This window comes from Vigna umbellata, chromosome 5 (assembly GCF_029865625.1).
Source record: "Vigna umbellata cultivar VRB3 chromosome 5, Vumbellata_1.0, whole genome shotgun sequence".
NCBI classification, from domain to species: domain Eukaryota; kingdom Viridiplantae; phylum Streptophyta; class Magnoliopsida; order Fabales; family Fabaceae; genus Vigna; species Vigna umbellata.
Genome location: NC_142169.1, coordinates 34,333,731 through 34,348,766, shown reverse-complemented (window position 1 = coordinate 34,348,766; position 15,036 = coordinate 34,333,731). Strand labels below are relative to the sequence as shown.

Here is a 15,036-nt window from a genome sequence, read left to right as displayed (position 1 = left end):
AGAGTCTTAGAGAAGACTCAGACCCCAAAAGAGTGAAAAAAGAAAATCCTACATGCAGAAACACTAAAATCCAAGAAAAAAGAATAGAAATCAACTTATTCTTTAGCTGAATTCAATCAGTTAGAAATGAACATCTTTTCTCAAGGATCCCTCACGGGGTCTCTAATATTCAAATACATGAGTAGAGACTTAGAATTTATAGAGAGAAGGCAGAGGAAATTTAGAGATGGAATGTTCCAGATAGATAAAGCTTTTTAAATAATCAAACTCCTTATTAGAAAATTTTATTTATACTTTTGATATTTTTGAAATAAAATAATGGATATAACTATTTAAAACATTATACCATATTTAATATTCGATTTTTGAGGGTGTTACATTCTTCCTAACAACAAAATTTTTGACCTCGAAAATTGAACTTACCAAGAAATAGGTGTGGATATGACTTCCTAGTATCCTTCTCTAATTTCGAAGTAGAGTCATATGTTCACCCGTTTTAGACTACTTTAATTAAATTAACAGATTTTTCTCTACGCAATTTTGTTTGATTCTTCGTAACACTAACATGCAACACCTGCAACGAAAGATCTTTCTTAATATGTAAATTTTCAACTTCCAATATGTGAGATGAACTATACATGTACTTTCTCCATTGAAAGGTAAAAAACCGAATAAAAATTAGCTAATTAAAAATACTATTACAAAATAATAACAAATTAACAAGTTATTAATCAATAACAACTCCTTACATATACTCTTATAAAGTTCACAATAAAGAGTTTCAACTCTCAAACTGTAGAAGAGAAAATGAGATTAAAATTATGGAAGCATCATCTTTGGAAAGCAAACACAAATTCAATAGTCAAAGTGGGAGTTGGTTAGACCTATGAATGAAATAAAATTTATGCTGTTCAATCTTCTATGGATTTTTATTTAATTCTTTACAGATTATTTTTATGAAAATTAAAATTAATAAATAGTATAAATTAAATTTTATAATTAAATATATGGAGTTGAGTTAAATGTAAAAATTTATTTTTCTAAGATTTATCCAATTTCATTTTCTTTTGTTTCTATTTAATACTCCTAGACTAATTATACAAAAACGGGATAGAAACAAAAACAGAGAGGGTGAAAACTTGAAAGCAAATAAATACCATATTAAGAAAAGAAAGAAACTTCACCTACCAAAATCGCAAAATCAGTGTTTAAAATCTAAATCCATGGAAAGAAGGTGGCAGACAGAAGGGAATGATAGGCTTAGTTTAAATATGTCAATCTGTATGATTTTTTTTACAATTTAAATTCTGACATGTAAAAGTAAAATAATATTGTCAGGCTATAAGTTTATTTGGAAAATAATAATATAATATTTGTTATATAATAAAAAAATAAGATTTAAATTGCATTTAGTCTACTCGTTTTATTGAGTCATTGTACATTTATTTTAACTTTGTATGGTTTAATGTTTACAAAGACTAAAAGGAATTAAAATAATGTGTATGAAAATTCAAAAGTATTTTTTAAAATATAAAAACTAAAAGAAGATTTTTTTTAATTATAATAATTAAATGAATAATTTAACCTATTACACTAGTATAATAATTGATTGTGCTCTATTTCATTTATATTTTGTAGCAATTGACCAAATTTCTATAAAATGTATATATCACAAAAGATTGTGACATGAAAAGTAGTATATACACTCTTCCATATATTTATAGTGTTAGTTAATTTTCATTTTGGATAAAATATGATTTCACTCTTTCTCAAATAGGTAAAATTGACCCTCTTTTTTTTCTTTTACAAATTTGATCGTTTTGGGTTTGGTTAACTTTAAAATGTATTATTTTTAATAATTTAAATAGTTTAAATCACTTCTTATAAAAAGAAAACAGTAGTTTATAACAACTTTGGAAGTTCAACAATAATATATTTCAAAATAAAAAAGAAAAAAATAAAAAAAGAAAAATAGTCATTTTTAAAATTGAAACCAAATTGTAGAAGAACTAAAACACTTTTATGCCTTTTTAGAAAGTATATCAATATATGTAAGACCTGTGTGGACTGCTATGTTTTCTGCAAAAAGGAAAATGTTTTGTTCACAACAGTTGAGTAGTGCTTTTTAAGATGCAGAAATTATTCTTTTTTAATATTATATGGAGAATTTCTTTAGGAATTATACCTATCCACATTCCATTATAGGTCATCATCAATTGTTCATTATATTTTTTTTCTTTCGTCTTACATGTTGTGTAATTGATTCACTCTTTTGATTCAATGATATGGAAAAAATAACTCAAATATCTTTGTAATTATATAAAAAATAATATCTAACAATTTTATTATTTTTCTGGAATATCTCTAATATAACATTAATTTAATAAATCTATAAAAAAGTTATATTATTGTTCATATTTTTACATTCACCTTTATATGTTATTTATTTTATTTAATTATTTTACATTAATTTGTGGAAAAGATCATATATTTCACTTATTTTTAGAATGGGAAATTTTCTGAAACTGATTGATCATTTTAAAACAAGTGAAATAAATATTTAATATAAAACATTTTTCTTCGAAATTATCACTGAATTTCTAAAATAGTTGTTTATTTTATAGATTAGAGTCAGATAATTTGATGTATTTTTTGAAAGTTGAGTGAAGTGTTTAAGAAAATAATACTATTAATTTATAAGATGAAAAATAGTCAATAAATTGAGAATAAAACACACTATTATAATATATTTAATGAATTATATATATATATATATATATATATATATATATTATGTATGTAGTGTACGTGTGTATTATATTAAAAAAATATATATTTAGGATCTACAAATATTTAATGTTTTATTAACACTATTACTATTAAAAAGTTGTGGACTTTACAATAGTGTGATCAACCTTGGTAGGAGGTTTAAAATTAATTTTTTGAACAAATATTTAGTTGTAAAATATGACTATCATAAAAATATGCTTAATTGCCAGTTGTTCTGCATGCTCAGATTTAAACGGTGTAATGTAATTCGAAATTCTGTTGTTTTTATTGTAAATGATTTTTCCTGCACAATAAAGATGAAAAGCGGTTTCTGCTGAAATATTGTCTGACGCATGACAAAGTTGGCAAATTCCACCGATGGTTTCTTGTTCAAGAAATTAGTCACACTGTGATGAAATCTTTTAGGATTATTATTCAGATTTTTAATTGACCCTCTTTGTGTAATTACAAAATATATTTAAATAAAAATATTATTTATGACACCAATTTAATTACAGTGAAGCTAAAGTTTATCGGTAATTACAACGGTGTAAGAGAAAGTAAGAGAAAATAAGCAACGAAGCTAGAATTTATTGGAAATTAAAACGGTGTCGGGAAAAATAAGAGTTTATTGGTGGTTAAAACGGTGTAATAGATAAGCGGTGAAGTGTGGGGATGCAGTCGTTTTTCCAGTAAAGTAAATTTATTGGTAGTTAAAACGGTGTAGAAGAAGGATAAGAGATGAAGTCGTTTTCCCATAAAGACAGGACAGATTTGTCGACAAACGATTCCAATGCCCCAAATTACGGTTTCATTAATGTACCATGTGAACGTAAGAATGTGGAAGGAAAATAAAATCTACTCTAAAAAACCATTCTCATTCTAAGTACCTAGTCTACTACTTTTCCTAATGCACACCATCCATATCTATGTTCCATCTATGGTTCTTACTGTGCATATCGTGAAGCAAAGTCTTCATGGATATTGATTAAAATTGAGTCAAAGTAAGTTCATGAATTAGGTCACTCTGAAATTAATTATTAATAAAATAATTTGCTTAACATGGTAGAATAATGCATTTGAACGTCCCAACCAAACATGTAACATGAAAAAAAGTGTTGACAGTAGACTGGCGTGATATTGGGAAATGTGCATGCTATATAGCATGTAAATACAAGATATTAAATGATTGGTCCATGCAGTGACGTGATACAATCTGGACAACCCCTTGGTATGAAGAGGCAAGAGACCATGTCCTACATTAACAAATCATTCAAAACGAAAAGAATATAAATCATGACATTTACTATTTAACATTAAGGCTGTCTTCGCATGAACGGAATTTACTGTTCATGCGAATTTGCGAGCGAAGAATTCAGCTCGTTATGCGTTTGTTTGGAGTGAAATGCGCGGACGGATTTGCGATGAAATGCGGGATGGTTGCACTGTTCAGTCACCCGCGGTTGTGAAGAGATTTGCGCGGATTGTGAGCGAAATGTCGCGTGTGCCCTCGGTTAAGAAACGCTAGAAACGCGTAACCGGTTACATGTTCGCGTAACCGGTTACGAGTTCGCGTAACCGGTTACGCGTTCGCGTAACAGGTTACGCGTTCGCGTAACCGGTTACGCGTTCGCGTAACCGGTTACGTGATTTCCTATTTATTTTTTTTTTCAAGTTTTTTTATAATTATTTTAATATTAATAAAATTAGATATATTATATTTTTTAATTTATTTTTAATAAATTGATTATTATATTTTCTAATTTTTTTTAATAAATTGATTACTATATTTTCTAATTTATTTTTAATAAATTGATTATTATATTTTCTAATTTATTTTTAATAAATTGATTATTTAGTATTCTAATTTATTAAAAAAAATTGATTACTTAGTTTTTAAAATTTTTAAACATTAATTTTATAAATTATTCATAATTTTTTTTTCTTTATAAACATTTTTACAATTAAATATAACATTTATAAATAACATTTTATAACTAGGGACATTTTGGTAATCTTCAATTTATATCAATTAAACTAATTTTTAAAATCTATCACATCAATCAAATCCTACACTAATTTTCACAAACTTTACTTCCAAATTTAAGAGATCAACTGAAGACGAATTCATTGATTTTTTTTTTAAAAAAAACACGATAATTATAATTAATTTTTATATTGAATGGCTAACTTTAAATTTTTAAAATAAAAAATAAATAAAAAACAATTAAAAATTAAGTAAAATTATGTTACTTCTTTTCAGAAAAAAGTCACTAGGTTCATTCTCATTAACAACCTTTCCTAGTTTTAAATATTAAAGTATAAAAAATAAGGATAATATTAGTTTATACCTATATTCTTCTTTAAATGAGTTTCAGAATAAATCACCAAGTTAATCTTTTTAGATTATATAAGTTAAACAACTTCTAAAATTATAAATAGATTTAGTTGGAGTTTGAAAAACTAATATAAAAAAGGAGCTTTTAATTATAATTTTAAAAAAGAATTTAGTATAATATTAATGGATTCCTGAGGTGAGATGGGCCATGAGATGGATATTAGGCCCATCTGCTGGGTACAGAGAAGAAGGATTGCTAGAAAAAGCGGTGGAGACTGACCAAACCAAACACTGTCTTCCAACGCGTGCCCTAAGTTGGACTATCCGAAGAGCAGCACAACTTTGGCATTTAATTATTTATAAATAATTAATAAAAATGGTCCTGGAGAGTTCAAAGTAAACGGACACCTTGTTCCTGCTCCTTCACTTTTTTTTGGATAAGCTTGAATTTTTGCATTGCCGCTCCACCCTTCCTCTCTCTTTCCCACAAGATAAATATTGCCTCCTTTCCTTAATTCATCTACAAATTAGTATTCTTTATCCTAAACCACTTTCCGTGTTTTTAAATCATTTTCAAACCACCGCGACTTCCAACTTTCAAATACCTCCTTCTTCTTCTTCATGCCCCCAACATTCTCAGTCCACACGTCTTTCAAAATTCTCACCATCATCACTCCATCCATATAAATACCCTTTCCCTCCCCCTCTTTCAGTTTCACATCACAACCTTCTCTCAAAATGGTTGATTTACATTGGAAATCAAAGATACCTGCTTCCGACATGTCTTCCAAATCTCCAAAACTCTCCCTCCCCGCCAACTCCTTACCCTCTCTGCAACTACCCTTCCGCACCACAGACATCTCTTCCGCTCCACCTGCACTCTGTGCTGCATACGATTACTACCTCTCTCTTCCACAACTCAGAACCCTTTGGAATTCAAGAGACTTTCCCAATTGGAACAACGAACCCGTTTTAAAACCTGCCCTGCAAGCTTTGGAAGTCACCTTCCGTTTTCTTTCCATTGTATTCTCCGATCCCAGGCCTCATTCCAACCGCAGGGAATGGAACCGTGTGATAGAGTCCCTCGCCATTCATCAGATTGAGATCATAGCCATGCTGTGCGAAGACGAGGAGCTCAATTCTCAGACACGTGGCAGCGTCCCAACCGCTGATCTCGCTGTAGATAATACCAACAGCGAGAGCCGAAGCTACAGCGAGGCCAGCCTTCTTCCTCGGCTTGCCACGTGGTACAAATCCAAGGACGTGGCGCAGAGGATTCTTCTCACCGTTGAGTGCCAAATGAGGAGGTGTAGCTATACGCTGGGTTTGGGAGAGCCGAACCTGGCGGCGAAACCGAGCCTGCTCTACGACCGCGTCTGCAGACCGAGTGAAATCCACGCGCTCAAGACTACGCCTTACGACGAACGCGTGGAGAACTACGAGAACCACGCTGTGCACGCCACGCACCAGATCGCGGAGTCGTGGATCCACACATCGCGGAAGCTTCTGGAGAGGATCGCCGACGCTATCCACTCCAAAAGGTTGGAGCAGGCGGCGGAGGACTGCCACGCAGTGGAGCGCATCTGGAAGCTTCTCGCGGAGGTGGAGGATCTTCACCTGATGATGGATCCGGACGAATTCCTGCGTTTGAAGAACCAGCTCTCGGTGCGCTCCTCGAGCGGCGAAACGGCGTCTTTCTGCTTCAGGTCAAAGGAATTGGTGGAAGTGACGAAAATGTGCAGAGATCTGAGGCACATGGTGCCGGAGATATTGGAGGTGGAGGTGGATCCGAAGGGAGGACCGAGAATTCAAGAAGCGGCGATGAAACTGTACGTCTCGAAGAGCGCGTTCGAGAAGGTTCATCTGTTGCAGGCTATGCAGGCGATTGAGGCGGCGATGAAGAGGTTCTTCTACGCGTATAAACAAGTCCTGACGGTGGTGATGGGAAGCTCGGAGGCTAACGGCAACCGAGTTGGACTGAGTTGCGACTCGGCTGACTCGTTGACTCAGATATTCCTTGAACCGACGTATTTTCCAAGCTTGGATGCCGCCAAGACTTTCCTTGGGTACCTCTGGGATAATAACGATTACAAGTGGCCATAAACCCAAGATCTTATCAACAACATACAATTTCATCTCATCTTAACGTAATTCCCTTTAATGTAATTCCTTTTAGTTTGCTAGATTTACACTTCCAGCCAAATTCTTTTTTTCTTTTAAAAATAAAATTAAATTTTGTAATGGGCTTCGTGGGTATAAAATATGTAGTAAATTATTTTTCGACAACTGCTTCCACACTCCCTATTTTTAGTATTTTTAAGTTCCAGTTGATTAATTCTTTTGGAACGAAACAAAGATAGGATTTAAAAAAGTACAGGCACTGATATTGCATTGGGCACTTTCAAAATGAAAATCGGAATAATTTCACGAAACAAATGCTCAAATTGGAATTATCGACTTATAGTCTGAATTTAGTTTTAACTTATAAAAAAATGTAAGTCCAAAATTCAAAATTATTAATCCTTAGTTTAAAAGATTATTTAAAAGTGGATAAAGGTGGATAAATGGATGATTCAGATTCTAAGGAACTAATAAGGATATAGATGTTCCCTAAAGTTATACATATCACTGATGTTACACAATAGTGGGATGGTTAATTTTGAAGAATAAACTTAAAATAATAGACTTAAAAGAATATTTAAGTAAAGCTAATATAGAATTAAAAATTTAAAACAGTGGTATTAACGATGCAGTGTTTACAGAAGGTGTGAGGGTGTTAAATGAGAACGTGGGTTGTAGTACGTGATTATATATTGTTGTTCCATTCTTACTATGATAACATTTTATAACCTTTTATGAAAATGGATTGAGTAGACGTTGATTATGAGATTAGCAAAGCCAACTAGACCTCTTCCCTCTCCCACCAACCGTGGAAAATTAGAAAAAATAAAGAAAAAAAAACCCGCCAGCTAGAGAAAAACATGGTTTCCGTTGAAGGTTCGAAGAATGTTTCCAAGTTGGAATTAATGAGATATGGCTACATGGGACCATAACTATCTTAATCTATTAAGTGCCAAAATCAGATTCTTAAACTCCACATATTTTACGTCTTCTATCAAAGCTCTTCTTCCAACATGATTTATATTATCTATTGGAAAAGTACCTCACAAGTAAAATACATTCTATTATAAGGATAGCAACATATAATAGTCAACTCAAATTATACTTTAAATCAATCTTTATAATGCATAAAAATAAATTAATAAGATTGCATGTGCTATCATCTTTACTCTCTCAAAATTTATTTGGTTCGGTTTTGTTTAAAAGTGACAAATACACATGCTGATGATATGAATATTACTCGAATATATCTTAGTTTTGACGAAGAATTTTCCTTTTAACTTAGTATAAATATGAATTTAGGTAATATCCGTTTCTTTAGTTGAGAACGTGGATAAATATATATATATATATATATATATATATATATATATATATATATATATATATATATATATATACAAGATATATTTTTTAAAATTGTTTAGTTTGTTATGAAATTCAATCATGTAACATCCCAAAATACAGTAATCACCATAAATCAGAATTAATTACAATTAACAGTAATCACAAACAGTCTTTGTATTAAATCAGATTCACAAAAGCCTAAACGGCATCAGTACAGGGAACGCTTATAAACGCATACAAAGGAAACCCAAAACGGACGTTCTTATATGCACAAAACAACGTACGCAAAATAGGGGGATACATGATTAAGACGAACGGCCTTACAAAATACTTGGCCGAACGTTCTTTAAGCACTAATATTTACAATTCCTATTCTAACGAGCGCCTCTAAGGCTCGGCCTTCACTTCAACCTCTACCAGATTGGCTTCATCCGAATTTTCTTCTTCCAGCACTTGCTCAAGAGATGCACCACCATCTGCTCACATCCACAACGGATGATCATTGCATTTGGACAAGACGGATATACATGAACAGTAGACAACACAATGGAAATGCAAGGGTAAGCTTATAATATTTAATTTATACAATCAACACATACATTTACATTTCAAAACACACATACAGCATGTGATTCATCAAATAATAATCATAGAAAAATGTAATATAAGACAGACCGTCCGGACTGTATGAACCATGTAGTTACAAGCGTCCTTGCACCCAAGTGGTGTAGTAGCCGGGATATACCTAATCAGCTTCCACTTGAGGTTAATCCTTCGCCCCTGCTAAGTGAGGGATACGAAAACCTCCTGCCATTCCCACACATGAATACCCCCTTCTACTTGAAGAGGCGTATCACGGAATATCAGGATGGACCGCGAGGCTTAACTTATCCAGGTTCATACTTTACCATTCAATATTTCACACATCTGAGACGTTCCTCCTTGGAACGCTCATTAAATCCACTTCCAATGATTCATTCAAAATATCATTCGCCCAAAATGACCCGTTCTCTTTATTCACATTTTCATTCAGTGTTCCATTCTCTTAACATTAACAACATGCATCCTTTAATCAATTAAAACGAAAGTATTCCAGTTTGTTTGACCACACGTTTCTGAACAAAAGAAACAAACTCTTTTCCATTTACGGACGTTAAGAAAACCTAAATAATTTAAATGGGATTGAATTTAGAAGATCAGTATAATACTTAGAAGATTTGGAGTACAAGAACTTTATGTTGAATAAAGAGGATAAATGCCTTACAAAATGACTTGGATAAATAATCAGAGTAATTGTAAATCAGAAAATAACACTTACTGTCAATGACCGAACGTTCCATAAATAACCGTGGACGAACGCCAGATACGTTCGCTCAGAATTCAATAATAAGGACGAGCGTTCAGTTATAAAACCGAACCCTACTTGGACGAACGCTGGGTCAATGACCGAGCACAAATCAGAACGAACACTTCGGTATAAGACCGAGCGCCAATTGGGACGAACGTTCGATATAAGGCCGAACGCTCTGTAGAACGAACGTTCGACACAAGGTCGAACGACATTAAGGACGAACGCTCGACTTAAGGCCGAACGTCATTGATGACGAACGCTCGACTTAAGGCCGAACGTCATTGAGGACGAACGCTCGACTTAAGGCCGAACGTCACGTATTTATAAAGTTTCAAATATTTATCTATACTGAGCTGAACCGAACGCTCATTCACTAATAACGGGGACGCTCGTTCTCGAGCAGAATTCTTTCCAAATGAAAGAATTCCAATCTAAGTTATTTAATGAAAACCGAACGGTCTAAGACCGTACAGTGACGAGCGTCATTTAGCAAAGGGGATGATTTAAAATTTCAGATTTCACAAACTTAACAGAATTTTCCAGATTTCCATCTTATAAACCTTATAACTTTCATTCCAGATTTAATTCACCTTCAACTTCACCACCATACAGATTTCAACATTTTAATAATTCCAACTATACAATAATCATATTCCATTCATACATAATCAAATCAATCATGCATTTAAATCAAGATCAACAACATATAATACATACGAGCAGTGTTCGTTCACAACAGATCATTCCAACCAGAATTCATATCAGTAAATTTCCATAGCAGCTCAAACTTCAGAGGTATCATACATGCAAATCAGAATATAGAACATACAGTATAAATTAAACATATAAGCTTCCCTTACCCGGATTGGATTTCAAGCTTGTCCTAGATAGAAAATGGCTTTGTCCAACTACGCTTTTCTTACGTTCTTGACTCTTCCAAAATAAAATCTAACCACGGAATGCAGATCACTTAGAATACATGTTTGCATGCAACCAAAACCCTATATTTTTTTTTTCCAGAATCCTAAGGATGAGCTACGGAAATGAAACTTACCAGTTTCAGTTCTTGAAGCTGTTCGGTCCAGTGAATAGCTCTCAATGCAGTGGACGTTTCTTCGGTGCTGGAAATGGAATCGGAGGAGAAACGTGAGAATTACAGTAGAAAGAAGTTTAGGGTTTCTAGAGAGAAGTTGGAGAAGATGAAGGGGTGAGCTTCGTGAGGAAGAAGGTGAGTGGCGAGAGTGAGAGGAAGTGTTTTTAGAGAAATCATTTTCTCCCCCACGTCAAACGGTCCTGCACTCACTTACTGCCACCTGTTTCCCACTACAGATTTCCTAAGGTTCTAAAATGACACATGGCAGGCTTGCATGCGGTGCAAAGTGGGTTTTTAATTTCCCTGAGCCGTGATGTGGCGTGTATTAATGGTGATGTAACAGGGATTTGCAGTGCTAATTTTCTAGGGTCTCACAAATCACATATTCAAGATATTTTTTCTTTTATTAGTTATATTAATATCAATTAAATATTTTTTATGTATTACATTTGAATGTTTTTATTTATTATGTATTTTTTTTTCACATGAAAATATTTAACTCTCAATTTAAGTGTTTGATAACTTAAACTTTTTATTTACTAAATAATATAAAAAACTTATTTTATTTATTCTCTTATTATTAATTTTTTTTATTTGAATAATTGTTTCACTTTGTTAAAACCATTTTCGTTATTTCTCAACACTTTCATTAGGTTGACATTTGAATTTTTTTTTTAACTCTAGATATTTTTCACTTTATCACACACTTAATTACATATTTATTTTCCTTTATACGTTTTCATTACAATTTAAAAAATTGAAATAAAGAAACATTTAAAAAAAATTAATTTAAATATTTATTTTCCTTTAACATATTTTTTAAAATATTTTAATTTTTTATTAATTAAACTTAATTAACAATTTTCCAATCTAATAAATATTTTGTTTCTCGTGAAATTTTATTTGATATTGTAATTTAAAATATATATAAATATAATTTATTGATATTAAAGATAAAAAATATTCTCCTTTTTATATTAAATATTTAATAATATTATATTTCTTTATTTAAATTTTTATTATTTTATAAAAAATAATTAATTAATATTAACATAGTAAAAAACAAATACTAGTACAAGTACAAATATATACTCATTATTTAGTAAAGATACCATTAGGTTTGTGTAGGAAGATATAAATTATTTCTTTTTATGTAAAGATAGGTATGAAATAACAAAATCATCGCCCTTCTCCCGTTATCATCTTTGGTCCTGTTTCAACCATTTTGGTTTGACTTAAATATATATTTATTTTGAATTTTTAAAATTAAAAAAATATCCAAATCTAAATTGTCATATACATGGACTCGGATTATGGGATAAAGAGAAAGAAGGAACTGAACGAAAAAAATGAAAGTCTTATTACCCATGTTCAAAGGATGAAGCAATTGTGTATGAACTTAATAATATAGATAGGGTTTTACAATTTGAATATTTTAGCCATCAGTTTTATTCATTTTCTTTAACTAAGATATTTAATTTATTATACGATAATGTGTGTATGGTGTTAAAGTGGGTAAAAGTGTTTTACTTATCCATGAAAAGTAGAGAGAAAGAAGATGGTTATTTTGGTAATGATGGAATATCTATTTATGAATATGTGAATGGAGTATTCATTCCTTTAAACTCATATTCTACTCTGTCGGGCATCTAGTTCCTTCCACAAATCACTTTTCAATTTCCAACTTTTCTCACTATGTGAGTGTCATATCTAAAATTTGATGGGCTTAGATGTGCATGATGGGTCGTCATAATGGATGGGAGGGTATTATTCTCTCCACCACCACACCTGACTATCTGGATCTCCTTATTCTTCTTTTACCTTTTAATAATATTTAAACGGATGTGAATATGCGTTAGATTCATAAACAGATATCGATCTCTCTTGAAGAACAAACACGGATCTCAATATTCGTTTAAGAATATATCTGCAACTAACAACCTACTTACCAGTATCCCTCTACAATCAGCTCACCTTATTCAATATTATTGTGAAAATTTTGTTAAGTTAGTTGAGGATGTTGACCTTTTGTTGGGAATGGCGGCCATAGGATTATTATTGAAGCGAACAGCTCCAAGACCTGTGCTGATGCCATTTGTAGTGAGTTCCAGGTCTGTGTTTCCATTCTCTAGAAGACCAAGTCCCTCTTGTTCAGCTATACCTATTCCAACAACATCAGGGATTTCCTTCTCAAAAAGTATTGCTGATAGTTTGAAGAAAACAAATAAGCTTTTGAATAAGGAAGTATTGAAGTTACTTGCTCAGGTATATTATTCTTTTCCCATTTTCTCATCCCAATCAATTACAAGTTAGCTGCTTTGATATTTACTTGTTATGGTATCAAGAGAAATCTGACATAATTTTTATTAGGTTGAGACCTTGAGACAAAGATGTGAAATGCAAGTATTAGAGCTTCAAATGTCATCAAAAAAGAGTCGAAGAAAAATAAAAGTGAAGGATGAAAAGGTGTAGGAAGATTTAGAGTTTTAAAAAAAGATAAATAAAATTAAATTAATATAAGATGATTTTAGAATAAAAAAAATGGAGAGTGGAGGAAGCATTTGGGATGGTGGAGGGAGTAACACCTGGATGGGTTTCATGAGAAGTTGGCCCAGCTAGGCCCAGCTCATTCAATTCTGCCCACAAACACGGTCATGGAAGAAAAGTGATACTTTAGAAAGATGTTCAAAATATTGTTCATCGTTTACACTTTTCTCTTACAATTATTTTAGTTTAAATATAGCGTATTAGATAATGAAATATGTAATACATAAATATAGTTGATTATTATCTTAAAAAAATAGTTTTAAAAAATCAAATAAACCTTGAATAATTTTATAAAGATCAAAATGTGGCTAGATAACTCCTGTTATCTTTGATTGCATATAAACAAATTAGAAAAAAAAAAACTCAAATAATACTAAATACAGCTCAACATGTAAAAAAAACATCAGATCAACATAGAAAATTACCAATTCTCTTTACATACGAAAAAGTATTAAAATATTATTTATTTTATTTGATTATTAATTAGGAGATATATTCCAAAATTTAATGTTTTTCATGCTCTGGAAATTTGGGAAGTCATGTTCCTTTTAGTTCACATATGATGTACGTATTCCAAGGGTCACTATCATCTAATGCAAATCCCCCTCTGATGAAAATCCCTCAGCAGGGATCAACTAATGCTTAAAAACACTAAATCCTTAAAAAAAAAACTTGATCAGAGGAGAATCATGTTCTGCAAAGACTATACTGCCTCTATGATTGATTACCTTTCCATGATCACCGGTTAAAGATTTTGAACACACAAAATTCTTTTCAATTCTTAGAAAAAGCAGCAGAGTACGCTACCTCCAATCTCTTAAACAGTAAAGTGTTCTTATTAAACCTTTAAGTCTTCAGAACTCATCACGCTTAATTTACATTTCCTTTAGGAAAGTTTTGGGAAAAAATATTGGGTCTACCGAGGAGGAGTTTATCCCGTGGATTACACAAACACCAATCATATCTGAGCGAGTTATATAAGGCATCAACACTACTCTCTATCCAAAACCTTAAGGCAATGGATTAATGGGTCTTTCATCTTTATATATTGCTCTACTTTCTTATTTCTATTCGGGACTTAGACTCACACTTGGATACCCAACAAAAAATCGTAAAAAAAAGTGAAAGAAGAACCATTATAACTTTTGCATCCTTGTATTAGAAATTTAAAGTGCTTTCTTCAAAGCCACATATTTCAAGTTGAGGAGGTTGTAAATACGGAAAAAATGACGAACACAACTTGATTTCTGAAGCGTGTAAATATAGTGTCCTTAAAATCGTAAATACGAACACAACCTGACTTTTTATATACGAAGAAATTTCTCTTCCTTTTTAAAAGTTGGGTTAAACGAAAATTGTTTTTCTTTTTATGATTAGGTTTGTTTGGTGGGTATCCAAATGTGAGTCCAAGTCCTACATTGGATAGAAATGAGAAAGTAGAACAATATATAAAGATGAAAGACTCATTAA

The 15,036-nt window shown here is 31.8% G+C and overlaps 1 protein-coding gene across 1 annotated transcript; it reads left to right on the top strand.

Annotated features, from left to right (window-relative positions):
* Window positions 1-5,289: 5,289 nt before the first annotated feature.
* HSPRO2 (Hs1pro-1_N and Hs1pro-1_C domain-containing protein) lies at window positions 5,290-7,393 on the top strand. Its single transcript, XM_047303273.2, has one exon. The coding sequence runs from the start codon at window positions 5,846-5,848 to the stop codon at window positions 7,208-7,210; it is 1,365 nt and encodes a 454-aa protein (XP_047159229.1). The 5' UTR covers window positions 5,290-5,845; the 3' UTR covers window positions 7,211-7,393.
* Window positions 7,394-15,036: the final 7,643 nt, after the last annotated feature.